Raw genomic sequence first — 25943 nt, forward strand, 5'->3', positions numbered from 1 at the left:
GCAGTAACTCGAGTTCAAGTATGTGCAAGTTCTTAACGATATAAAAGATAGGTAATTCATGAGCTATAGAGAATACATTTGAATGTCAGTTATTTTAACTGAACTTCTGGCTTCCACTTGCATAATATTTGGTTACTAGCTCCCTAAAATATGTGGGTGATAGTTATTCTTACTGCCACTGTCTTCATTTTAAATCTCATCTTTTCAAATTGTGCCCTTAGGATCCTCAGGGTCCAAATAAATGATATGAGGTATCAGATTGCTGTTAAATGGTTGACAGTATTTTTACAGTGATGTTGTTATGCTAGAAATATAAGGTACATTTAGTTTACAAAATAACATCTCTGCATATTGTTATTACATATCTTAGGACATGCAAAAACCAGCTTGTTTTTATTGTACCCAGATATATTCCGTATGGTTCATGTCAGGGAAACACGTCCATTTCCTTCACTTTCCTTATTCTTCTCTGAATTGTACGTCTGTTTGGAACTGGAACATCGAGAAATTTATCCACCAAATTCTTCACACCAATGCAGTATTGTTTTTTCCTCTCCCCCTCCCCGTTACAGTCTTAGTTATAAATACGCTGTTTTGTACCACATTGTTGGGTTGCACTGCACCTGCTGGCTGTGGCCTAATGGACTGTCCTGCACTTAGCACTTGTTAAAATTCACCCTGTATTTGCAGTATCTCTCTGTTCAATTGGAGTATAACTCTTGTGTCAGTAGGGTAGTACAGTTGTTCATTACTTACTTTTTAAATGGTTGAACTTTCCATTCCAGAGCAAAAGCTTGCTGCCTCTCTAGAGTCTATTCGTCTTAAAGATTTAGAAATCCAGAGAATTGAAGAACGTCACAAAAAGCATATGGAAAAGGCAAAGATTGTGATAAAAACTCTGGATCCAAAACAGAATTCAGGATCGAATGCAGAAGTTGCTGTTCTCCGAAATCAAGTTATGGAGAAAGATAAAATCATCGAAGATATGGAGGTAAGAAATATTCTATCTAGCTATGTTTATTTAACTATGACCAATAAGAGTAAATTATTACAGCTTTGTATGACTTTAACTACTGTATTTCGTTGTATATTAGACCTCCCCTTTTTTTCCTGCTTTTATAGTCACAGATGTAACTGGGGGAGGGGTCCAATATGCAATAGCCTCCCATTTTGTCCAGTGACTTCTGGGTGTAAAGAACTATAAATTGTACATGTATGTATTCTACACTATTCTTTAACAAATTTGTGATTGTATTCTGAGTCTTAATGGCTACCTTCATTGGAAGGCAGCATTTCTAAAGTTAAAAAATAAAGAAGGCAATAAATGGTGAACAGATGACTTTTAGGCCTATATATAAAGTAAATATAGTCTGTTTTAGTTACTCTTATATTACGTCATTCATCTCATTAACCCCTCAATGAAGTTGAGGTCAGGAAGGGCATCCAGTCATAAAAACTTCCTATGAAGATTTGTCTCGCTTCGTACTTGACCTCGTAGAGAAAAGGGATAAGGGTATCATATTATCGTATTATGTAATATTGATTCAAAAGAACTTAATGTCGTCGCCATAAGACCTATCTGTGTCGGTGCGACGTAAAGCAACTAGCAAAAAAAAAAAAAAAAAAAAGAACTTAATGGCTAGTCATTTGCCTCTGTCAGTTGAGCGGTGAGCCTAACACACAGTAAATCTGCTTTCATTTGAATTATTGTCGTCTTGTGCTGCCCACTTCCCTCCTATACCGGCGTGTCGTCACCCCGAATGACATCTTCATTGCCATTGAGAGCATTCGAGATCCCGTCTTTTTGCCCCTACCGAATAAAGCCGTGATGTATAAAGCGTGCCAACCCACCAGTTGTTAACTAACGTATGTTACGAGTTGTACTTCTGAATGTAATACATAGTGACTGGAAGCATTCTTTGGATAACTGTGGTTGTTGAAAGCCAGACTTTCATTTTCAAGTAGTCTCTACATTTATCTCATCAGGATTTTTACCTAAACATCTGTAATTGAGATAAGAAAGACCGCATTGTTTAGGTTAGGTATGTTATCAAGTGCCCGGATAGTGCCAGAAGTTCCACGATGGAAAGAATAAAAATAAATAACAGGAAAGCTTGCCACATTTATGGATATCTACATGCATGTCGGTAATGCGCTTTATTATCATAATGTTTCATTTCGTACATTCGTTGTCTCCATTTTTTATTAACGCAATAGTATGTTTTGTTTGTCGTCTCCGAAAATCGTAAAAGTAGTTAGTGGGACATAAAATCAATAATATTATTATTTGTTAAGTACGTTGGTGAGTAAAACAAGCATTACGGCTGGATTTTTCAGGTTTTAAACCTACTTCTTTTCAAAAATTACCTATATTGGCCCGAGTTACGAGATTTTATTATTTATAAATTTCATTTTCTGTATTGATAGATTCAATGTATAGACAAGAAATGTGTTTTTCCACCAATCAATACACAATTTATTGTAAATAGATTACACTAGTACCAGTTTCGGCTCTTAATGGCCATCATCAGCTAGTACATGATTAGTTTTCAGCCATTAGACAAATCACAAGTTGTTATTGTGTTAGACATCCGGATGTCTAATGGGGGATGGAAATGCAGTATACAGTAGCATGAAGTTAAAATGTCTGTGGTCAAGGTAAAAAGTTACAATAAGTTAGAACATGAGTATATAGAACATATTAAAACATATGGGCCACAATATAAAACACTTAAAAAGTTTTAACACATTAAAATTCAAAGATTACCTTACACAGCTAAAATCAACATGACATAGAAGCAAAGGAACCACACAGAAGATAGAAGAATGGAATCTATGTAACATGGAATCTATGTAACATGAACTAAAATTTTAACAAGTGTCTAACCTATACATACCAAATTTTAATGTGTTAAAACTTTTTAAGTGTTTTATATTGTGGCCCATATGTTTTAATATGTTCTATATACTGATGTTCTAACTTATTGTAACTTTTTACCTTGACCACAGATATTTTAACTTCATGCTACTGTATACTGCATTTCCATCCCCCATTAGACATCCGGATGTCTAACACAATAACAACTTGTGATTTGTATGATGGCCGTTAAGAGCCGAAATCGGTACTAGTGTAATCTATTTACAATAAATTGTGTATTGAGTGGTGGAAAAACACATTTCTTGTCTATACATACGAGATTTTAAACGATCACATTCTTAATGATTTCACCTGCTATATTATAGCAACAACCGTGAATATTTTGTAACTGAAGTAAAGTCGTTTCCTCATCTTGGGGTGGTGCAGCGCTTTTTAGGCATGCCCTTAGTGGGGGAAAGCTGCATGTACTATTTTTACCGCTTTCAACTTTCCCGCCATTCTTAAATTTCTGGCAGTACTGTACCAGGAATTGACCTCAGGCACCCGAGAACGGCAGCTCATTGTGTTAACCATTATGCTGGCAAACATTCTTAACTACAAAACACAAACATATAGCATGACTGATGCGTGCTTGTGATGCACGGGTTGGACACAAATATTTGTGTATTTGAGTGACGTCATCAGAGCTGCATTAGGCTTACGCTATGGAGGCGGACATTTCTTAACTACCAAACACAGATGCACCGCGTGACTTTGACGCAAGTTTTCATCGCACAGGTCGTATGAACGAAACTATTCACAAATTTGTGTGCTGTCATCAGAGCTGCAATAAGGCTTGTACACGCTTCAAAGCAGAATTGTTGTTGTTCTCTGATGAATTACTTTGGGGGGTCTTGCATGCAAAGTTTTTTCATTTTATTTGTCCTGAAGTGGAAAGGATGCTAAACGAACTCCAGTGTCATAAAGCAGCAGGAATATATGAAATCAGTCCTGAAATGGTGAAATACTGTGGGGAAGGCAGGGATGAAATGGCTTCATAGGGTAATAAGATTAGCATGGTGTGTTAGTAAGGTACCTTCTAATTGGACAAAAACAATAATTGCATCTATCTATAAGCAAGGGAACAGGAAGGATTGCAACAACTATCGAGGTACCGTATTTACGTGAATAATCCCCGCATATTCTTTTTAAAAATTCGAGGCATGGAATTGGGGTGCGGATTTTATTTGCGTCAAGACTGCCAACACGCTCCTGGCTCACCTAGTTTTCGATGCTGAGTGTACAGTTATGTTTTGTGCAACCGTAGATGGAATAAAACTGTCCCTATATGTCATATTTAAACAGAAAACAATTCAGAATTTGAATTCTAAACTGACTTTACATTTTTTTTAAATAGTACCGTATTTTACAGAGTAATTTAAATTCCAAATTTCTCCACGTCACGATAGAACGCGTCTTCTGGAACGTACAGCGGTAGCTTTCTGCACTTTCACTCACTTCGGTGTGTTTCACAGTTGAAAATAGAGTGAAATTGTAATTCTTTTGTATTCAGCGTTTTAAGGAAAGCCACAATATCACGTGGCAGGCAGTACGCGGAAAAGCAGAATCCGCATAAACTGGTGAGGGTTGGCATTTCTGAATTACAAGATGGCTGTTAATTCGAAATCACATAATTGCAAGTCTGATTTCTGTATTACAAAGACTTTGAATTAACAAGGTTTTACTGTATCGCAAAACTAACATCAGATTTTGCCGGTGTGTCTATTTTAAGTGTTTACATTGCACGAAAAGAATTATCCACCATTGGTCATGTTACTGTCCAGTAAAAAGAGACCACGTGTGAGAAGTGTTTTAGGCCCGTATTCACCAACGTCGCTAACTTTTGCTGTTATCTTAGATTTTCAAAACTCCGATATGTCATTATTTCGGATAAAGCTCACTTCCGTATTCACCACAGAATTTATTATCTCGGTTTACCAGAACTAAGTTTTCGTTTCAATCTCAGTTTGAACCGCATTTTTTCATACTGACGTACAGAAAACAAATGACTACGTGCTGGCGCCACTATCGAATTGTAAACAAGTTTTTGATTCCATTCGGAGTTTGCAAATAATTTGCATCAATTATGTCTGCTATTGAGCAGAAACGGAGAAAGAAGCCTAATATGACTTTCCAAGAGAGTGAATTGTTATTGAACTTGGTGGCAGAACGCATTAACAAAGGGAATAAGAAAAACCAATTATAGCCTACACATTGTACGTCACTCAAAAAATAAGTCAGTATTCCTTCATTCTTCATTAAAAGTCACCCAGTCGTGTACCATACAAGATATTAGCTGTAATCGAGAATTCATTTTAGGCCTACCTATGTGTTGGGAATTCCAGGTTATGTTCGGAAGCTTTAGATAACCTAAAATGTGTCTGAAAATTAGAGTCTTCGTAGTCCTGGAAATATGTCGCACGTTCTTATATCCATCTAGGACGTTTATTAATTGCATAATCTCGATCATATTACTCGTCGCTGTGATTTTATCTTTCAATTAGATATTCCAGCCGCGTAGGGCGTTAGACGTGAAGTGTGACGAACTTGTAAGTAATTTAGGAGAGGATTCTAATGATGCAAGAGACAATGAATCTTCCCATCTACAGGGAATCGAGCCTATTGCAAGTTCAGATTAATGAAATACCTGTCACATAAGTAGACCTACTTGCTTATTTTCATGGAAAATATATTTCATTATTATTATTATTATTTATTTTCCACTAATTGTAGTTACAATTTAGGGATGGTGAATGGAGAAAGGGCATAGCCCCACATACACAAAAGTGCCTCCATCACCACTTACAATTATAATATACAAGTATAAAATTACATTCTACATGGTGTTCTTATATACAGTTACCATATTTACATAGGCATATTTACATAATACTCACAAGATCTGATCAACATTCAAGTAATTCGACATACCCACGCACACACACACACACACACACAGTCTCTCTCTCCCTCTCTAGAAACCTCACATATATTTTAGCTAGGCCGGCTCACTCATTCCCATTTACCGTCTCAATCACTCGGGACCCCATAACTTTCATCCATCCTCCCACTCATACTGAACATTCAAACAGTAGATAAATTATGTTTTGTACAGAGGGTTTTGTTATATATACATCCTTTTTACGTCTTTACAAAATTTTCTGCAGGTAGTTCTTTTATCTGCGGTGGGAGTTCATTCCACAATCGAGCAGAAAGACTAAAGAAGCCACTTTGATATGATGCTGTTCTTGCAAATGGAGGGAAAAGGGACACACCTCGACCTCTTTGAGCGGAACAATAGTTCAGCTGTAAGCGGTTGAAAGGGTTTATATGAATGTTACCTGCGAGGGATTTTCTCAGGAAAGCAATGTCTATTTGTTTACAGAGGGATGTTATGGAGGGCAGTGACCTGGCTGTATTTAAATGACCGTGTTGAGTAATTAATCGTTCTGCTCGGCGTTGAACTCTCTCTAGTTTCGTCATGTTCTCCACTGTAGTAGGGTGCCAGGAAGGAAGCCCATACAACAATAGCAGTGGTATTTGCATAAAGACCACGTGGACCTTGCGGAGTGATACGAAATATTTGTTTATGCCTAAGTTACTCTTCCGATGAAAGGAATTTTAGTTCATTTCATTTTTTTCAAAATGAGCCTTTCTAAAATGAGGGTGCAGGGATTATTCAACGGTGGGGATTATTCGGGTAAATACAGTATTTCATTGATCAATATACCTGGAAAAGTGTTCACTAGCATCTTGAAAGGAAGGGTGCTATACATGGTTGAGAGTAAATTGGATGAAAACCAGTGTGGCTTTAGACCACAGAGTGGCTATCAGGATTAGATTATCAGTATGCAGCAGGTTATATGTATGTTTCATAGATCTAGAGAAAGCATATGACAGAGTACAGAGGGGAAAAAATGTTTGCCGTACTGGGGGACTGTGGGATTAAGGGTAGATTATTAAAATCAATTAAAGGCATTTATGTTGACAATTTGGCTGCAGTGAGAATTGATGGTAGAATGAGTTCTTGGTTCAAGGTACTTACAGGGGTTAGACAAGGCTGTAATCTTTCACCTATGTTGTTCGTAGTATACATGGATATACGCTGAAAATGATCGTTCTGCATCGACAGACGTAACTGGGCAATACCTGTACACTGGCACTGACTGCTCGGAACAGTCTTCTTGCAAAGATGGCCTGATTCCACTTATGTGGTTCTTCTGTCCGTGGTTTGAGCCCAATACCGTAGTGAGTTTCCTTTTAAGTTTTTCTCCAGTTTCACTAAGGACACCGTTAAAAAAACTAATGGTGTTTTGAATTAACCAAAGGGGTTCGTGTAGGCGTGCGCTGCCTTCGAAAGTGACGAATAATGCACATGGATGAAACTGATATCTTGATATACATTTTCAGATTCAAATGCGCACGTTGCTTCACGAACACATACAGTATGACTATAATAAATACTTTTAACTACATCTTTCACTTGATTGAAGTTCTGATAGAACGATAATGCGGATAACAAAGTTCCCCATCTTGTGAAAATAGGTTCCGCCGGAAGAGAAACCTGAGGCAGAGTTTTGTACAACTGTAAACGTGCCAGTATTTTTAGGAACAGTTTTTTCTCACTTGAAATTACTTTGTTGACAGATGGAAAGAGGGTAGGTATTTTTTTCTGCAATACGATGCAATCGATAGGCCTAACATGTGACATGGATGAGATTTGGAAGAAAACTACTCGAAGAGACTGACCAGTTTTCAACATAAACGAAGCTGCATCTGTGACTAAAAGGCGCACTTTTTAACAATCGCTCTCTGATTCAGTAGGCCGCAGAAGTCACAAGGAATAGTTGACAAATCTTGCAACTGTAGCGTGATTGGTTTTTCTAGGACTTTGCACGAAAGTAAATGAGATTTACTGGGTTCTTCTGGACATAATTTACCCACTATGAAGTTTGCAAAATATCAACCGCACAAATCTGTTGTTTCAAGACATGAGCATAGAAGTGGATTATTCAATTTATGCAGCGGAATGTAGCTGCATACAAAAGCTTTACAAATATCAGCGGAAAATGTCGCGCATGTTAAAAGTAACTGTTGCTTATTCTTACTCTGTTCTTTTGATCTGAGACTTGAAGTTGTTTTCTAATGTTGTTCAGTTTGAATTTTTTTATCGCATTTTGCACTCTTGTCGCACACTTGACAATAAACTACACCACCGTCACTTGTATAATCACTATTGCCTGATATCCACTGTTTAATTAAAAAGATTTAGAGCTCTTTAGGCATTTTTACAGTTTAACCTGGTAGAACACTGCAACAGACTAAAAGCAAGTTAACTGATGAACGCACTTGATTAAGCAAACCATGGGAGGCTACTGTAAGGAGAAAGAAGTGTCAGAAAGAAGGAAATAACTGTTGTGAAAAGGGTCGTCATCTGTTTACCTGCTTGTATTGTGACACTGAAAGCACTTTCCTTGATCAGGGAAGGCTTCTTGTGTTGCCACGGGATGAACAACATACAGATTTCATTAGATTTTTCATTTCATTCAGAAATCCTAGATAATCGATCACACATAAGAGAAAAATATATCTGTATATGCACTGATATTCAAAATATGCATTTGCATATGCATTTTTATTTAAATCTGGGCCCTAGTAATGATCCTGTTTATCACTTTTGTGTTCTTTTCAATTGCCAACTTTGTTATTGTTATCTTTCAGTACAAACAGAAGTTTCCTTTTCCCTTTTCTTTGGTACTTGTCATACATCTTCCCTAGATTTGGAAAGCTGTGGCATACTGTACTTAGTAGTACCGGAGTGAAAGCTGGGTGGTCTGAGGATATCTTATTCATAAGTTGGAAGTAACAGACACGGAAGTAGCGAGAATGATTGCGGAGACAGTTCTTATTCACTTGACATTGAATATCAGATCCTGTCAGTGCTTCTGGAACCATGCTGGTTTTCATCCATTTTACTCTCCTCCAGCGAAGGCACTTTAAAATGTCTGTATACTCTTCACATAATAAGCTGATTACAGAAATCCCTCCTTAGTTGTTTTAGTCCTTCCTTTCCTGTTTTGTAAATTTCACTCCAGCAGGTCTCTACGACGTATTGCACTGCGCCCACCAAACCATATCCACAAACAACAAAACTGAATGATAAAATAATGGCATGATGCTGGCTTCTGTGTGGAAAGCAGGATACAATTTGGCTGGATACAAGGCACTCTAGGGTGTGAAGGCATTCTGGATGGCACCGTGAAGACCATTTTGTACAAGATGTCCATCCATATAGTAGTTAAACCATCATGTTTTGGGGTGGCGTTATGATGGGTTGCCGAACACCCCTGGTGCCTATTGCTGGTAATTTGAATATCCCATGATGTATCATGAAGATATTTGCATCCGTTGTGGTGCAGTTCAGAAGCTGGTAAAGGTTAATTTCAGTTTAGCGCATTATAATTTTAGACCCTACTGTCATATGGATGTCATCCACTGTCTTCAAGTGAATAAAGTTGCCTACTTGGATTGGTCTGCCGTATCACCCAACATGAATTCCATTGAGCATGTTGAAAGATTGCAAGCTGTCTTGTGGACATCACTTGATTTATTATGAAGCCACTTAACAGTGCACCAGCAAACTCTACCGTCATTTGAGAAAATGTACGAAATGGTTACGCTAGATCTTGTAGCTGTAAGCTTGTATTCAGGAGATGGTGAGTTTCAACGTCAGCCGCTCTGAAGATGCTTTTCTGTCATTACTCATTTTTATGCAAATGCTGGTATTGTAAATAAAGGGTATAACCATTGCCTTCCTATTCCTTGCCCTTTCCCTTTGCAGCATCGACATGAGTCCTATCTTATTTGTGGCGCTACATCGCTAGAAAAAAGAGAAAAATGTAAAAGAAACATAAAACAGCTCTAGAGGAGAGCTTCCTTTTAATTGATTTGAGCATATTCAATGGCAGTTTGTGTTTGATTTCGGAGGGCAAAACATTTTCAGCTCCTTGACCTTACATAATAACTGCTTAAAAAGAAGCTACCCTCCAAAGCTAGTTGCAAGTTTCTCAATGGTGTTCTCTGCTTTCCTAGTTGTTGGTCAAACAGAAATTTTGGTTGAATTCCAGGTGATGAAAAGCTTATGTAATTTGTTATTCTACCATTTGATCCTTGCTTTCAGTAACTGCCTGAAATAATGGTGAAAATTTTTAAAATTTTCTTATTTGTGTTTCAGGAGGAGAAGGAACATAGCAACGTCATTAGAGAACTAGAAAATAAGCTGATGGTATCAGCTTATTATAAATTGGTAATTTTTCTTTTTTCTTTCTTTTCAAGCTGTTGCATATCCGGTATTTATTCCGTTCTGTGTGTTTGCAGTTCCCATAAAATTAGTAACTGTGGCATTTGGATGTATCATCTAGACATGTGATTTAAAGAATTTCTAATAATCTGTTCTTCCTACCATTTGGAAAAGTAATTTTTACTAGTAATTGTCATAGTTGAAATAAAGGGGATTGAAAAAAGATGAAAACAACCTAGGTCTGTGGATTTTCCATAAAATTTGATTCAAAGATTTCATAGAAGTATTCATCGTTATCTTTATTTCAGATCTCTGCACAGTATGTATTTTGGGTATTCAGCCTTTAGGCTGGTTGTCATAGCATGTAAATTGATTTTAAGTTTTGTGACTGTCTTGATTCTGTTTAGCCAGGCTGAGTGGCTCAGCCTGTTAAGGCACTGGCCTTCTGACCCCAACTTTGCAGGTTCGATCCTGGCTCAGTCCGGTGGTATTTGAAGGTGCTCACATACGTCAGCCTTATGTCAGATTTACCGGCACGTAAAAGAACTCCTGCGGAACTACATCTCTGAAAACTGTAAAAGTAGCTAGTGGGACATAAAGCAAATAACATTATTATGACGATACTATTTCCAAATACGTTACTAGCCATAAATCACTAACATGTGTTAAACACAACACTTAATTACAACTAACAACACCAGTTTTATAATTATGTAGTTAGTACAAAAATATTAGTCACTGTGGGCCGTTGCACAGAATAACGATAACATGTGTAAGGCTATAGTATCATAAGAATGGTTTATAGTTAGGAAATAAGGGAACATATATATGGTATTTTGTATAATTTTGAACTTTGATGAAAATTTGTGTTGAAGGTTGCTCAAGATTGTGTAACATGGGAAAACGGTGGCTAAATCGAGAGATGATTGAAGTTGGTTGGAAGTGTTGCAAAAGGTAGCTTGAAAACCCGGGTGCAGTCGGGACATACAGCTAAGGATCGTTATGCATCAATGTGGAAAAAAAGTGAATAATGCTTATTTTTCATATCGGCTGCTGTATGGCCAAGGAGGACATTGAAAAGGTTCGAATTTTGAACGAGATTTCTTTGACTGGTAGACACTAGCAGATATGTCAGGGAGAGCATGGCTACCAGTTGACTTTTGATGATACTACCGTCACATGGAGAGTCTCTATAAACTTGCACGAGCATGTTCATTGTTTAACAGAGTCGCAGTTGTCTTGAACGCATGGACTCATTGTGTGAACAGTCTTCATTTACACTTGTATTGCTGCATTTCTCTTCACTTCACTCAAACTTGGCTATGCTTCACTTAACTTGATATTTTCGTCGCAAACATTTGATTTGATATTGTTACATAGAAAGGATTTGATTTGATATTTTTCACCTAGCATGGTGCTGTGACTTTAGATTATTACCTTATACAATGATAGTACTTGTTATTATCATCACTGCTGGTGGGCTCTATTCAGGTCTTCACAGCCGTCGTCTTGTCCTGCAGCACACTCACTTCCTGCGTTGGGTCTTGAACTCTGGACTCCATAATCTTGGGTATTACATCAGACCGCTTAGCGACCAGTTCTTTAGTGTCTGCACAACATTACGCCTCAACTCTGTTTTAAAAGAGCGCATTTTGCTGTCTTTTCTCCTGTAACTAGACACGGTAGGCGGCTGTCAGCTGGTGGTCACCGTAGCGTCCATTGAGGTGGCACGTGGTTCTGTGTAGTACCTCCGCTTTCCGTCCACATAGTCCGGGCAATCAAGTGTTCTGCTCTCTCCTCCAATGTTCATCTGTTGTCCACGCAGACGAAACTGGGTCGGGCACGTCCTCCAGAATGTGATCCTGTCATAATGTGGGGTTTCCACTTTCACAACGCGGAGCCTCCATCACTGCTGGTGGTCTCTGTTCAGGTCTCCACAGCCTTCGTCCTGTCCTGCAGCGCACTTACTTCCTGCATCAGGTCTCAAACTCTGGACTCCAGTAATCTTGGGTATAACTTCGGACCGCTTAGCGACCAGTTTGTTTGTGTTCTGCACAACATTACGCCTCAACTCTGTTTCAAAAGAACGCATTTTGTGATCCAACTTTAAACTTTAACTATCCCTGTTCTAGCTCAAGTTGTCCATCTTTCGGTTCACTCAGTTTTGATTTCAGTTGCTCTTGGTTAGATTTCAGGTCACTACTGAATTGGCCATAGCTAGATTTAATTTCACTTACGATCTTACTTTCGAATTGGCAGAGCTGATCAAGAATAGTCTGGAACTGTTCCATGTCCATTTTGTTACTAGACTTTCCTAAAGCTACGAAATACGCTACCAGTTTCTGTTGATTCCGACACCAGTTGTAGCGTACTGTACCAGTTTATCCCACTTCTGACACCATTTGTGGTGTAACACTTGTTACACAAGACTGGTAGTGTTCACTTAAGGATTTATTGAGTAATTAATTACTCATACTACTAAAGTGGCACACAATTATGCCAGTTTGTGCTCTTTTCTCTTTACTTTCACTGCTCAGTCACACTACTTGTTCACTCTATCGCTTATAAACTAGAACAATCATACAACTGACACTCGTAGTCTAAATCAGTTCCGCAATTATTCTCACTGTCATCACTATCACAGTCACTAAGTTCACAGCCTGTGCACAACAGTCTTACAGTTCGTTACGCCGAATACTGTCCCTTGCTGATTCCATGTCGAACTCGCCCGCGCTGCACCAGACGCAACGTTCACTTCACAGCAGCTGGACTGAGAGACTCAAATCCTCGACAACAGAGACAGAACGAACACCCAGTTGTTCCACGAACAAAACACTTACAGAGACTGATACACGGAGTGCCTCGACTGCACTCACCTCTAGACTCATCTGGCCCGCTTTACATAGGAAGGCCAGTGGTTCCAAAACTGTCTGGAAGCTGGATATGTCCAGAAACCTCTCTGCTCCCATTTGTCTCGAGGTTACTGGTATCACCAGAGGCTCCCAGGGGAACACGAGAGGCCGGCATAACCCACTACGAGCCCATCCTTCCTGAAGTGGACGCACAGGCAGGGGCCATTAGCCCAATTGTAACGTCACTCTCCCATGGGCAGGGCCAGACCAGCTCGCTCCTCTCACCTCAGAATCAGCATGGCGGACACTGTCACAATATTTTTATTTTCATGAAAGCTTACATGCATTTGTCTGACGTTCAGTCCATCATTTGGATACTAGTGGTTTCTAATTGCCCACCTTTTTTTCCATACTTGCAGGTAAATATTCTAGATTCTAAATTTTTGTCAGTTAACTATACCACTAGTTTCAAAAATTTTGAATCCAATTTTTGAAATGTTTTCTTATTTTTCTCTTTAGGTCATTGTATCTTTCAAAGTTAGTTTGTTTACTTCTTTGTAGCATTGATTTCAATGCAAAATTATTTCTGCTGTGAACATGATATATTCACATCTTTGCAAAATAATTTTCTGCTATAAATGTGCATTATTCATCATCTAACCATTAATTTTTATCACTGTAATAGATTTCTCAATTATTGCCCTCTCATTTCTTTCTTCAAAAATGAATCTTCTCTGTAGTTCATTCTACTTAAATTGTTCTGTTATTTATTGTGCACAAATATTGGGTTGATATAATGAGTTTATCCAAGTTCCTAATTGAGTCCATGTCCATATTGCACTGACTGAGTAGTGCTGTTGAAGCAGAAGTCATTTCCTTCTCTGTTTTCAGAATTGTATAATATACATATAAACTTCTGCAAATAGTTGTTGAATCCAGAAAGAAGTGGGAAGATTTTGGTAATAACCTGGAAAGGCTAGGTCAAGCCGCAGGTAAACCTTTCTGGACCTTAATAAAGAATCTTGGGAAGGGAGGGAAAAAGGAAATGAGCAGTATTTTGGGTGATTCAGGTGACCTCATAATAGATCCCAGGGAATTACTGGGCAGGTGGAGGGAATATTTTGAAAATGTTCTCAACGTAAAAGGAAATATTTCTGGTGGTGTCGCGAACAACTGAGCTCATGGGGAGAAGGAAACTGATGATGGTGAAATTATGCTTGACGAAGTGGAAAAGGTGGTAAATAAACTACATTGTTAAAAAACAGCAGGAATAGATGAGATTAGATCTGAAATGGTGAAGTATAGTGGGAAGGCAGGGATGAAATGGCTTCATAGAGTAGTAAGATTAGCATGGAGTGTTGGTAAGGTTGGACAAAAGCAGTAATTGCACCTATCTAAAAGCAAGGGAACAGGAAGGATAATATTTTTTTTTTCTTTTTTTTTCTTTTTGCAAGTTGCTTTACGTCGCACCGACACAGGTATAGGAAAGGGCTAGAAATGGGAAGTAAGCAGCTGTGGCCTTATTTAATGTACAGCCCCAGCATTTGCCTGGTGTGAAAATGGGAAACTACAGAAAACCATTTTCAGGCCTGCAGGCAGTGGGGCTCGAACCCACTATCTCCCAAATACTGAATATTGGCCGCACTTTGACTGCAGCTATCGAGCTCGGTACAGGAAGGATTGCAACAACTATCGAGGTATCTCATTGATTAGTATACTAGGCAAAGTATTCACCGGCATCTCGGAAGGGAGGGTGCAATTGGTGTTTGAGAGGAAGTTGGATGAAAACCAGTGTGGTTTCAGACCACAGAGGGGCTGTCATGATCAGATCTTCAGTATGCGCCAGGTAATTGAAAAATGCTATGAGAGGAATAGAAGTTATGTTTGTTTCGTAGATATAGAGAAAACATGACAGGGTACCAAGGGAAAAGATGTTTGCCATACCAGGGTACTAGGGGTTTAGGGTAAATTAAAAAATCAGTCAAAGGTATTTATGTTGACAAGTGGGCTGCAGTGAGAATTGATGGTAGAATGAGTGCTTGGTTCAGGGTACTTACAGGGGTTAGACAAGGCTGTAATCTTTCACCTTTGTTGTTCATAGTATATATGGATCATCTGCTGAAATGTATAAAGTGGCAGAAAGGGATTCAGTTAGGTGGAAATGTAGTAAGCAGTCTGGCCTATGCTGACGACTTGGTCTTAATGGCAGATTGTGCCGAAAGCTTGCAGTCTAATATCTTGGAACTTGAAAATAGGTGCAGTGAGTATGGTATGGAAATTAGCCTTTCGAAGACTAAATTGTTGTCAGTAGGTAAGAGATCCAAAAGAATTGAGTGTCAGATTGGTGAAAAAAGCTGGAACAGATAGATTATGTCAAGTATTTAGGATGTGTGTTCTCCCAGGATGGTAATATAGTAAGTGAGATTGAATCAAGATGCAGTAAAGCTAATACAGTGAGCTCACAGTTGCGATCAACAGTATTCTGTAAGAAGAAAGTCAGCTCCCAGACGAAACTATCTTTACATTGGTCTGTTTTCAGTCCAAATTCGCTTCACAGGAGCAAAAGCTGTGTGGACTCAGGATATCTTATTCATAAGTTAGAAGTAACAGACATGAAAGTAGCGGGAATGATTGCTGGTACAAACAGGTGGGAACAATGGCTGGAGGATACTAGGAATGAGGAGATAAAGGCTAAGTTAGGAGTGAACTCGATGTATGAAGCTGCAAGCATAAACTGGCTTCGGTGGTGGGGTCATGTGAGGCGAATGAAGGAGGATAGGTTACCTAGAGGAATAATGGACTCTATAATAATAATAATAATAATAATAATAATAATAATAATAATAATAATAATAATAATAATAATGTTATTTGCTTTACGTCCCACTAACTACTTTGACAGTTTTCGGAGACGCCATGGTGCCGGAATTTAGTCCCGCAGGAGTTCATTTACGTGCCAGTAAATCTACCGACACGAGGCTGACGTATTTGAGCACCTTCAAATACCACCCGACTGAGCCAGGATTGAACCTACCAAGTTGAGGTCAGAAGGCCAGCGCCTCAACCGTCTGAGCCACTCAGCCCGGACTCTGTTATGGAGGGTAAGAGAAGTTGAGGGAGACCAAGACAATGATGGTTAGACTCAGTTTCTAACGATTTAAAGATAAGAGGTATAGAACTAAACGAGGCCACAGCACTAGTTGCAAATAGAGGATTGTGGCGACGTTTAGTAAATTCACAGAAGCTTGCAGACTAAACGTTGAAAGGCAAAACGGTCTATAATGATGTGTGTATGTTTCTAGTGACTGTTAATCTTGCATTAATTTCAACAGACTGGAAAAATTGTTGTCACTTCCTGTGGTCATGTTGCAGAATCAACTGTTTTGTATAACACTGGCTGTTTTTCTAATCATAACACAAGTTAGAGAAACCACAATAAGTTTCCTTTTCACTGTTTAACATGTTCCAAGAAAAAGAAATTACCTGTAACAGTTCGTGAAACGCGTTTTTGAAATGTACAAGAATTTAATTTTGGACTCAACTTCTAGTACCACACATGTAATTTTCTGTCAACATTCTTGCTTTCCTTAATACTTCAAGAGACTCAAAGCCTTAAACTTGTAAACTATTCAGCTTTAATCATGAATAACGAATTAAATTGTTAAAATTGTATAATATTTTTTGCTGTATTACAGTTTAATTATGTTTCTCTTTCTGTGCTGGTCGGGTTCTTATAAGTACAGGTATTTATATATTTTTGCGTTAATCTCATGGGACCGGGCGAGTTGGCCATGCGGTTAGGGGCATGTGGCTGTGAGCTTGCATCCGGGAGATAGTGGGTTCGAACCCCACTGTCAGCAGCCCTGAAAATGTTTTTCCGTGGTTTCCCATTTTCACACCAGGCAAATGCTGGGGCTGTACCTTATTGAAGGCCACGGCCAATTCCTTCCCACTCCTAGGCCTTTCCTGTCCCATCGTCACCATAAGACCTATCTGTGTCGGTGCGACGTAAAGCAAATAGCAAAAAATCTCATGGGATTGTGAAATATTGCTGTTAAAACCAGGTGTCTTCTGTTCACAGGCTTTCCTATATCTCAAACACTTTACCACTTGTGTTATCAAAATTTTGACCCTGCAAATTAAAATAATAATAATAATAATAATAATAATAATAATAATAATAATAATAATAATAATAATAATAATAATAATAATAAAAATAAAAACAATATAATAATAATAATATAAATAATAATAATCATCATCATCGTCATCATCAGTGTCCTTCATCCAGCTCCTGCAGTGTTGAGGTATTTAAGCACCTTTCCATCTTCCTCTACCCAACCACCATGTGTTCCTCCTTAACTGTGTTCCAATCCAGGTTTCTTTTAATTATACCATCCTTATATTGTTTTCAACCATCTTAGTCTGGGACTCCCTCTTGCCGTCCTTCCTTCTATCTGGGTCTCCATCGTCTGCTTTGGTATTCTTCCTTCTGCCATTCTCTTAACAGTCCAAACCATCTAAATTTATTCTTCTCCACTCTGATTTCCTTCCTGACATCCTCATTTCTTACCCTGTCCTTGTCTTTTATATCATCTTAAAAATTTAATTTCACTGGCCAGAGTGCTACTCTGTTTTGTTTTTGTTTTTTGTTAAGTGTCCAGGTCTGTGTTGCATATGACAGTATTGTGCAGTAGTACGTCTTATGCTTCACCTCTTTGCTCTTCATTGTTACTTGCTTCCTCCACATGTTTCTCAAACAACAGTACTCAGCATTAAAATCATCAGACATAACCATAGCAAACTAACCTCATTGTAAGCATCAATAATAGAGGTTTCCGTACCCAAGTAAACAATAAAAGTTAAGATGAAATAAATCAAAATATTCATAATTAAGTTGGTTTTCAAGCTCAGTGAGGAAATAAGGAAAGAAATACACTCCCTCACACTCACTCAATTTAATGTTATATATTTCTGCCTGTATTTTGATATACACATTACTATAACCATATTCTTGAAAAGAGGTATACGACTTTAACCCTTGTCTAGTCGCACAAAAATTATTACGTTACTAGTCACGCACGGTGGTAACCTCCGGGGATAAAAATGCGCGTCATTTTCGTCCTTTGAGATGCTGTTTTGGCATGTTCGTTTGCAGTATTTTTCTCTATAATTAAAAGAAACACTTTTAAGTACTTGTAGGTTATTTTTACACAGTTTGTTTGATCTAAAAGCAGAATACAGTAGACCTTAACTATGTCGAATGATCTTATGATATTAAATTCGTGAGACTCGCCATTACCTACGACGATCACATCACATGAAATATGAAATAATATTTTTCTAAAATAAGTTTAGAAGAACAAAACAAGGTCATCGATCTCCAAAATAAAAAATTATGCACTAAAATATAAGGTAATTTACTTAATCGGACACTGAGGAAACGTCCAGGCGATGTCACTCTTCACAACAATGATCCTACACTCGCACACAGGATGCACGATCGCGTCGAAATGCTGACAGGACAAGTCCAAATGAACAAGGAGAAAGGTATAGGGATAGGGAGACCTACAGTTCAACTGGGAAGTTTAGTACCGTGCAAAACGTAATCGGCCCGGAGGAAATCTCCATGAGTGACTAAGGATTAATGGTGCAGTTTATTTAATAAATCTTTGTATTGTGATTTTCAAAATTTCCAGAAATTAGTTATGTCTTTCCTTTCTTTTACATGAAAGTTTTCTTCTCTCTTCAATAAGCAGTTAAGGAGAGAGATTTTTGAACATATTTTTGGCTTGCCAGATGGTTGTACAGTATCTTTAAACCTATCCAGGAAACATATATAGCACTAATGAGCCAAGCTATGTGAACAGAAATTGTCAGCTTTCAAGCTCACTGAGGAATTGATGATAATGTTTTTGGTTTAAAGTCACACTAACTACTTCTATGGTTTTGATAGATGCCGAGGTGCCAGAATTTCATCCTGCAAGAGTTCTTTTATATACTGGTAAATATGCAGACATGAGGTTGGCATATTTGAGCACTTTCAAATACCACCAAACTGTGCCGGGATCACACCCGCCAACCTGAGCCCGGTGGCTAGCACTCAACAATCTGAGCTAGTCATACACTCTCTCCTTCCAAAAACCAACCCCCATGGCGCAACAGCCCCGAAGGGCCATGGCCTACCAAGCGACTGCTGCCCAGCCCGAAGGCCTACAGATTATGAGGTGTTGTGTGGTCAGCACGACGATCCTCTCTGTCATTATTCTTGGCTTTCTAGACCAGGGCCGCTATCTCACCTTCAGATAGCTCCTCAGTTGTAATCACCTAGGCTGAGTGGACCTCGAACCAGCCCTCAGATGCAGGTAAAAATCCCTGACCTGGCCGGGAATCGAACCCGGGGCCTCCGGGTAAGAGGCAGGCACACTACCCCTACACCGCGGGGCCGGCACACTCTCCTTCACTCACTTCAATCAGTTTAAAACATTTCCTGCATTTATTTTGATGGAAGTGTTATGACGATCATATTCTTAAAAGGTGAGCGAGATCTAAATTGTATGATTTACTGAGATTTCTAAAAGTTCAAAAACTTACCATGAAGGACCTATCTGACCTTCCTTGATGTTCTTCTTTCTTCAATAAGCTGTAAGGGACAGGCATTTTTAAACATATTTTCAACTTGCAGGTTGGTGTGTCTCAAGCTTACCAAATTAGGGAAACCCAGGAAATGTGCAGGGGCTCTAATAAGTCAAACAACATCAACAGATTTTTATAATGGGAGGAAGTGATCATTGCCTTAGTAAAGGTGTAGCCACAGCATTAGCCTGGAGTTAAAATGAAGAAACCACGAAAAAACAGCTTTAGATCTGCCGACTATGGGGTTCGAATCCACCCTCTCCCGAAAGCAAGCTCACAGCGATATGACTGAACTGCACAGCTAATTCACTCAGTTTCTTGTGATTTGTAATACCACATGGACTTACTGTCCCAAATTAGACACAGTTTGGACTTCAAACAGAGGGCAACCTACACTGCAGGTCAGAAGTTTTTGATCACTTATCACAACTGTGGATTTATGGTTAAAACAGGGATTTTGTTTTGAATGTTCTATCATATTCCCGTTCTGATGATAAAACATGTATGAACCTATAAAGGTTAAGCGTTTCTGTTGTGTATTTGACTGGTTGCTCACATAGAGGGGCGCTAATGAGTATCCACAATGCTGACGTGCCTTTTCCCCAAGATGTTTCCATTCGAATACGCCTCATTCCTTCAGCTGTCTGTGTAGCAGTCAGTTCACATTAGTTTACAGTACATTGTATGCATCTAGCAGTGTGCGTATACCTGATCAGTTTCATACCATATTACTTCCTAATGGGATGGAAGCAGGAGATTGGAATTGAAAAACTTGCTGTAATTGTAGCTCTGCGTTCTAGTAGGACAATAGCAACAAAAGTTGGCATAGTCCAATCTACAGTGGTGTATACATTGCAGCAATTCAAGCAAACTTGTGCCAATGCAAGTGTTTTGCGATCTGGAAAATCCTGAGTATCATCATACAGGGAAGATCAGTTCATATGTATATAAACGTCAGAGGACTCATACTGCACCTCAAATTCGTGAGGAAGTAATTAGTATGCGAACAGCTCCAATCTCTGTCTCAACAGTGCAACACAGTCTTCGTGAACAAGGTTTAAAGGGGTGGATAGCGACCAAAAAACCTCTATTTTGCAAACAAAATAAGGCGAAGAGATTGCAGTGGGCACAGCAACATAAAAACTGGAGTGTGCAGCAATGGTCCAAGGTGTTATTAACAGACTAATCTAAGTTTGAAGTATTTGGAAGCCATCGGCGAATGTTTGTTCGTCAACTTGATGGAGAACGCACGAAGTGTGTGATGCCAACGGTAATGCATGGTTAAGGGCCATTCATGGTATGGGAATGTTTTGTGGGTGATAAAGGTGGTGATCTAGTGAAAATTAATGGAACATTAAAGAGGGAAGGATATCACAGTTTACTGATCAACAATGCAGTTCCATCTGGCAAGAGACTTATTGGTGATGGGTTTGTTCTGCAGCAGGACAATGGTCCCAAACATACTTCTAAATTGTGCAGTGGGTATGTCGATAGAAAAGAGAAATGTGGTGAACTGCAAAACATGATTTGGCCAAGTCAGTCCCTGATTTAAATCCCATTGAACTCTTATGGGATGAACTAGACAGGGAGGTCAGAAAACTGAGGTCTTCTAATTTTGAAGATCTATGGAATAATTTACAGATATCTTGGACTGCAATATCTGCAAAAACTCTACAAAATCTTATCTCCAGAATGCCAAGAGTTAGAGTGCAGCTGTTCTGAGCGCAAAAGGTGGATACTTTGAGGAGACAAAAATCTAAACCACTGTGTGTTGTACTTAATAATAGAGAAAGAAAATATTTATTTTGTTAGTCTATTTAATTTTTACGATGTGTTTGTACATTGAAATAAATTATATAGTTTTTTTTTTTTTTCATAGGTGATTGAAAACGTTTGACTGGTAGAGTATTTACCTGTGTATGGATCTTCAGTTCTTCAATTATACATTTACATAAAAACATTATGGACCTTAAGAGGTACTTTCCTAGTCCCTTATATGATTGGTGCAGGTATAACAAATCAATTTTGGAAGAAAATTGCTTCTGTTAAAATTAAATTGAAAATCTCTTGTAAGTCACAAACTGAGGAAAGATGCAAAGTTGACACTGAGAAACTGAAGCAGGAGGATGAAAGATTTAAGTATAATGTGGAAATTGCAAACAGATTTGATATTCTGGGATAAGATTCTACAGAAGACATGTGATGAAACAAATTATGAAGTTTGTGAACAAATGTGGAATAACGCAAAACACATCATGACAACAATAGCAATGAAAGTGATACCAAAAGTGTTAGTAAGTAACGGAAATGGTTCGGTGAGGCATGTCAAGATGCATTTAATGAAGTGGCAATATGGCATAATAAGTGGCTGCAGTCTAATGAGAATTTAGATTTTGAGGAACTAGACAGAGAAAAATAGAAAGAATCTTGTAAATTCATTCATAGAAAGAAAAAAGTCTACCTGGGACAACCAATAGAATCAATCCAAGATGACAGGAACAGGAACATCCGCAAGATGCATGGAACTGTCAACACAATTTAAAAAGGATTTCAACCAAGTTTGAGTATTATGAGAAATAAGTCTGGAAATTTAATTGCTGATCAGGACAAATTATTAAATTCCTGTAAGCAATAATTTCATCCCTTGCTGAATTGTGATGATCCAAAAACCTGTATTGGTAAACCATCGAGTTCTCCATCAGAAGGACAAATACCAGAGCCATCATATCAAGAGGTATTACGAAGGCCATCTGGAAAGTGGTACCCGTTTGCATAATAAAGACACAGGAGTAAATATTAACAAATATACACATTTTTATTGGAAAGAGCATACTTTACACTACTTCTCCACATAATCTCCAAGCAAATTTAGGCATTTGTCATAACATTGAGTTTTTGTATTCCAGTGTCATAGTCCTCCGCCGCCAGCGTATTGAGATACGTAGTCACGGCTCGTTTAATTTCTTCATCGCTGTCAAATCTTTTTCCCGCCAGAAAGTCTTTAAGCATTGTAAAGAGATCAAAGTCCGAAGGGGCCAAGTCCGGGCTATACGGGGGATGGTCGAAGGTTTCCCACTTGAATTGCTGCAAAAGTTGTGTTATCACAGCTGCATGAGGCCTGGCATTGTCATGAAGGAGAATGACGCTTGTAGACAATAGACCTCGCCGTCGATTTTGTATTGCGCCCCGTAATTTCTTTAATGTTTCACAATATGAATTAGCATTAATTATGTCTCCACGGGCCATATAATCAATGAGCAGTACACCTCGGCGATCCCAGAAAACGGTTGCCATGAGTTTCCTGGTGGACTGAACTGTCTTGAATTTTTTTGGTTTGGTTGGTGAATGAGCATGATGCCACTTCATTGACTGTCGTTTACTCTCAAGTGATGCATAACAAACCCATGTTTCGTCCCCAGTAATGATCCGAGTCAGGAAAGTCTCTCCTTCATCGGAATAACGTCCCAGAAACGTCAGTGCTGCAGCCATACGCTTGGTTTTGAGCTCCTCTGTAAGCATGCGAAGGACCCACCTTGCACAGATTTTTGAATAATGCAGATGGTCTGTGACAATTTCATGAACAATTGTTTGAGATACATTAGGAAAATGTTCACAGAGTTCATCAATTGTGACATGCCGATCGTTCCTCACGCATTCGTCTACTGCGCTCAGCAGTTGGTCTGTAATGACAGATGGTCTCCCTGAACGCTCCTCGTCGTTTGTATTCCCCCTCCCCAGGTTGAATTTGCGACACCAGCGCCGAACAGACCACTCGTCCATCACATTGTCTCCATACACCTCCGTTAATTGGCAATGAATATCACAAGGTCGAACGTTTCGTGCATTAAGAAATTTAATCACGGCCCTCACTTCACAACTGGCGGGGTTCTCAATTTGTTTAAACATTTTAAACGATCACAGACACAACACAGGCAATGCTAGCGTCACACAACCTCGCACAGAGCAGGGAGACAAGCCACTGACGTGGTCTGACCTTGCCCAGCGGCTACCCAAGTCGTCAGCGCTTCATGCGGCGCTAACGGGTACTACTTTCCGGATGGCCCTCGTACAAAGTATTATAAGTTTAAAAACAATAAAGCTTCAGATAGTGACAACATTCTTGCTGATCTTATTAAATACGGTGGAGAAAGATTACATAAATACATATAATAAGATCATTCTAAGGATATGGCACGGTGAAGTTATTCCAAAAGAATGGCAGGAAATTGTCCCAATTCATAAAGGAGGGGATAAGGAAGAACTTCAAAATGATCGTGGTATATCTCTTGTAAACACGGCCTACAAAATTGTCTTTTATTCTTTTACAGTGTTTAAAACCATTTGCTGAAAATGTTATTGGGGACTATCAGAACAGTTTTTGTAGTAACAGATCCAGTATAGACAACATATTTGCAATTAAGACTATTAATGATAAGGTGAGGGAACACAAGGAGTCAGTTCATTATCTGTTTCTAGATTTCTTCAAGGCATATGATTCACTCCATAGAGAAGGGCTGTGGAACATCATGAATGAGTTTGGCTTTCCCATAAAATTAATTAACATGTGCAAACTGTGTATGGATGGTAATGTTAGCTGTGTTTTGCTCAAGGGCAGAAATACAAGTTCCTTCCAGAATAAAACTGGTCTGAGACAAGGGGATGCACTATCTCCTCTTCTATTCAACATTGCACTGGAGAAGATTATCAGGAAATTAGCTCTTGTCCCTGCTGGCATCATTTTGGGGAGGCAACATAAAGTCCTTGCATATGCGGATGATATTGTTCTTACTGGCTGCAATGAATTAGGAATTAGGCAGTTATTTGTGGAACTAGAGGAAATGGCAGCAAAAATTGACTTACGGGTAAATGATAAAAAGACACATTACATGGTTGTACAGAGACCGAATCATAAGGGGGTTGACAGATTGCCTTTGAAGATTGGGAAATATATATTTAAAAGAGTAGAGGAGTTTAAATTCATTGGTGTATTAATTGATGAGCAAAACTGAAGGCAACAGGAACACCACACCAGAATTAAGAATGCAAATAAGACATTTTACTCTATGATAGGCTCCAAGTTTTGAAAGAGGAATGCAGTACAATCATTCGACCAGTACTTCCGTATGGTTCCGAGACATGGAGTATAACCAAGAAAGAGCAGCAGCAGTTGCAAGTCTTTGAGAATAAAGTTTATAGAAAAATATTTGGCCCATGGTTCGATCCTATCTCTCAAAGCTGGCAGGAAAATCTAACTGAGATTTACACCCTCTCTCAACAACACACTATAATGGGTATGATAGAATCCAACAGACTGTGCTGGGCTGGACATGTACTGAGGATGCAGGATAACAGAGCATCAGTAGATCTATACAAGGGATCTCTTAATGGGAAAAGACCTTCAGGAAGACGGCGAAGCACCTGGAAGAAGGAGATCAACAAGGTATGCCGGACCCTCCAAATTGATAACTGGGAAGAGCTGGCTCAAGATCGAAAAGGATGGAAAAGGATTGTGAGATCGGCATGGGAACTTCATGTCCCTCAGAATCCTAGTGAGTGAGTGAGTGAGTTGTAGTAGTAGTAACAACAACAAAAGCTTGCAATAGTGGTAAAGAAATAAATATAATGTACAACATTAAAGGCCATTCCATGGTCACTGAATTACAAAGTGGGGTGTATGAATTAATAAACATGAGTACTGGTATTTAACACATTGACAGCCAGGCATTCTGAGGTGATTTAAATGCCCTCTGCCAGACATTTCTAAGGGAGGTGAATTGATTTAACATAGCTACAAATAAAAGTGCATATAAAAAAAGTAAGGCCCTGTACTACGACTGTCAGATAAACAGCCGGATACGTAGGCTTTAGTTTTGCAAACTAGAAGTTAAATATTTTCTTGCGTACTACCAACGGATTTTAATGACGGTATTGTAATGCGGAAGATGTAGTAACATTTTTATTGGGTTGGTAATAAGGTTACTGAAAATATAGTGAAATTTAGCGCGGTGGTATACGTGTTCCCTGGTGTTTTCGTTTGTTCAGCTCTATTTCTTTTGAAATTGTATTACTAGAATCCCATATCAGACTCTTATTAAGCTATAATGTGGAAGTCCAGGTCAAAAACAGAATTAGGACTGAAATACACACATATGAAGAAATGTTAAAATTAATTAACTGTATAACGAAACTGAAACTGTTATAGAAAATAAAAAGACTGAAAATGTAACCTGGACGC

At 38.7% G+C, this 25943-nt stretch overlaps 1 protein-coding gene across 1 annotated transcript in view; it reads left to right on the top strand.

The window, feature by feature from the left end:
- Positions 1-25943, top strand: part of hook (hook microtubule tethering protein) — a 277381-nt gene that overhangs the window by 237371 nt on the left and 14067 nt on the right. Inside the window, exons 13-14 of the mRNA XM_067140736.2 lie at positions 786-991; positions 10152-10223. Of these exons, the coding sequence (XP_066996837.1) occupies positions 786-991; positions 10152-10223 (278 nt within the window). The remainder of the gene's footprint in view (positions 1-785; positions 992-10151; positions 10224-25943) is intronic.

Source organism: Anabrus simplex, chromosome 2, assembly GCF_040414725.1.
Source record: "Anabrus simplex isolate iqAnaSimp1 chromosome 2, ASM4041472v1, whole genome shotgun sequence".
In the NCBI taxonomy this organism is placed as follows: Eukaryota; Metazoa; Arthropoda; class Insecta; order Orthoptera; family Tettigoniidae; genus Anabrus; species Anabrus simplex.